Source organism: Chlorella variabilis, assembly GCF_000147415.1.
Source record: "Chlorella variabilis unplaced genomic scaffold CHLNCscaffold_8, whole genome shotgun sequence".
Classification (NCBI taxonomy): Eukaryota; Viridiplantae; Chlorophyta; class Trebouxiophyceae; order Chlorellales; family Chlorellaceae; genus Chlorella; species Chlorella variabilis.
The window spans coordinates 1,265,157-1,266,489 of record NW_005435080.1 but is presented as its reverse complement, the minus strand read 5'-3'; the positions used below and the strand labels follow the sequence as shown (position 1 = coordinate 1,266,489).

The window sequence follows — 1,333 nt, the reverse complement described above, 5'->3', positions numbered from 1 at the left end:
GGCTGCCAGCTCGTGCCCCCTCCCTGCTGCAAAACTGCAATCCGTGTAATCCAGCTGCTGCCTTACAATTGGCGATGATCAGTGGAACGAGGAGCGGGGCTGCTGCTGCGGTACAGGCACATGCCCGCACGCCGTTGGCGGGCCGAGGCGCGGGGGGCAAGCGAGGGCAAAGCATGCGAGTGGCACACAGGGGGCCCACCCAGCCACTCAGGCCTTGGGGGGCGGTGGCGGCGCCTGCCGCCGCGGCTTGGCCCCCGCCGACGCGCCGGCCGCGGCGGTGGGCGAGGGCGCGACCGGGGGCGCCGAGCCGGGCCTGCCGCCGCCGTCGGGCGCGTGCGCGCCGTTTTCGGTGGCGCTGCCGCCGCCCTCGCCGCTGCTGCTGTCCCGCCCCAGCGCACGTCCCACCGCCTTGAACGCCGCCGTGCCCAGCTGCAGCGCCGCCTGCCCCGCCTCCCCCACGCCTTGCATGAGGGTGACGGGGGTGAAGTCGCCGTACAGCGCGCCCGGGTTGCTCACGCCGCGTGGCACCTTGTCCGGCGGGATGAGCGGGAAGGCTCCCGCCAGCAGCAGCGCGCGCACCGACAGCAGCGCGGTGGGGTCGTCGCGTGGCGTGGTGGCCGCCCGCACCTCCTGCACCTTGCGCACCTCCGCCTGCGCCTCCGCCAGCTCCCGGGACGCCTGCTGCGCCGCGTTGCGCCTGCAGCGGTGAACCGCACCCCGGGCACCGATTCAGGGCTTTTACTTTCTTGTAGGCGCGCCAGGGGGTCCCACGTACGGGGCGCCCGCCCGCGCCGCCCCCCCCACGGCTCAGTCCACACACACCTACACCCCTTGCACACAGCAGCCGCCGCGACTCCCCAGCCGGCAGGAGCTGCTCCCGCCTCTCGCCCGTCACGCAGCCCCCCAGGCTGCTCCTGCCGCCCGCCAGCCAGCCATCCAGCCTGCCAGCCAGCGTGCCCCCGCACTCTCCCCCTCCCCCCAGCAGCCTCTCACCGCTTCACCAGGGTGGGGTCCTCCGCCAGCAGGGCGTCCACCTCCACCGGCTTCAGCGCCATGAGGTAGTTGTACAGCTGGTCCAGCAGGCGGTCGCGGGAGCGGATGACCTGGGGGGGAGGAGGGGGGGAGGGTGTGGTGTGGTGTGGTGTGGTGTGGTGTGCCGTCGGGACACGTAAGAAGGTGTGTGCGTTGTGTGTCTGTGTGTGTGTGTGGTTGGTGGGGTAGCTGATGGCTGAGGTGCCCTTGGGCTGGCAGGTGTTGAGGCGGGGCGAGGAGCAGCCTCTTTTGCATGGGGATGGGCGGCACAGGCACGCGCCAGCCGACTGCCGCCCCAGGG

At 72.9% G+C, this 1,333-nt stretch overlaps 1 protein-coding gene across 1 annotated transcript in view; it reads right to left on the bottom strand.

The window, feature by feature from the left end:
* Window positions 1-48: 48 nt before the first annotated feature.
* CHLNCDRAFT_57648 (hypothetical protein) overlaps window positions 49-1,333 on the bottom strand; it is a gene marked incomplete at its 5' end in the record, with an annotated part of 5,265 nt that continues 3,980 nt past the window's right edge. The window contains 2 exons of the mRNA XM_005848272.1: window positions 49-697; window positions 994-1,103. Of these exons, the coding sequence (XP_005848334.1) occupies window positions 208-697; window positions 994-1,103 (600 nt within the window). The 3' untranslated portion in view covers window positions 49-207. The remainder of the gene's footprint in view (window positions 698-993; window positions 1,104-1,333) is intronic.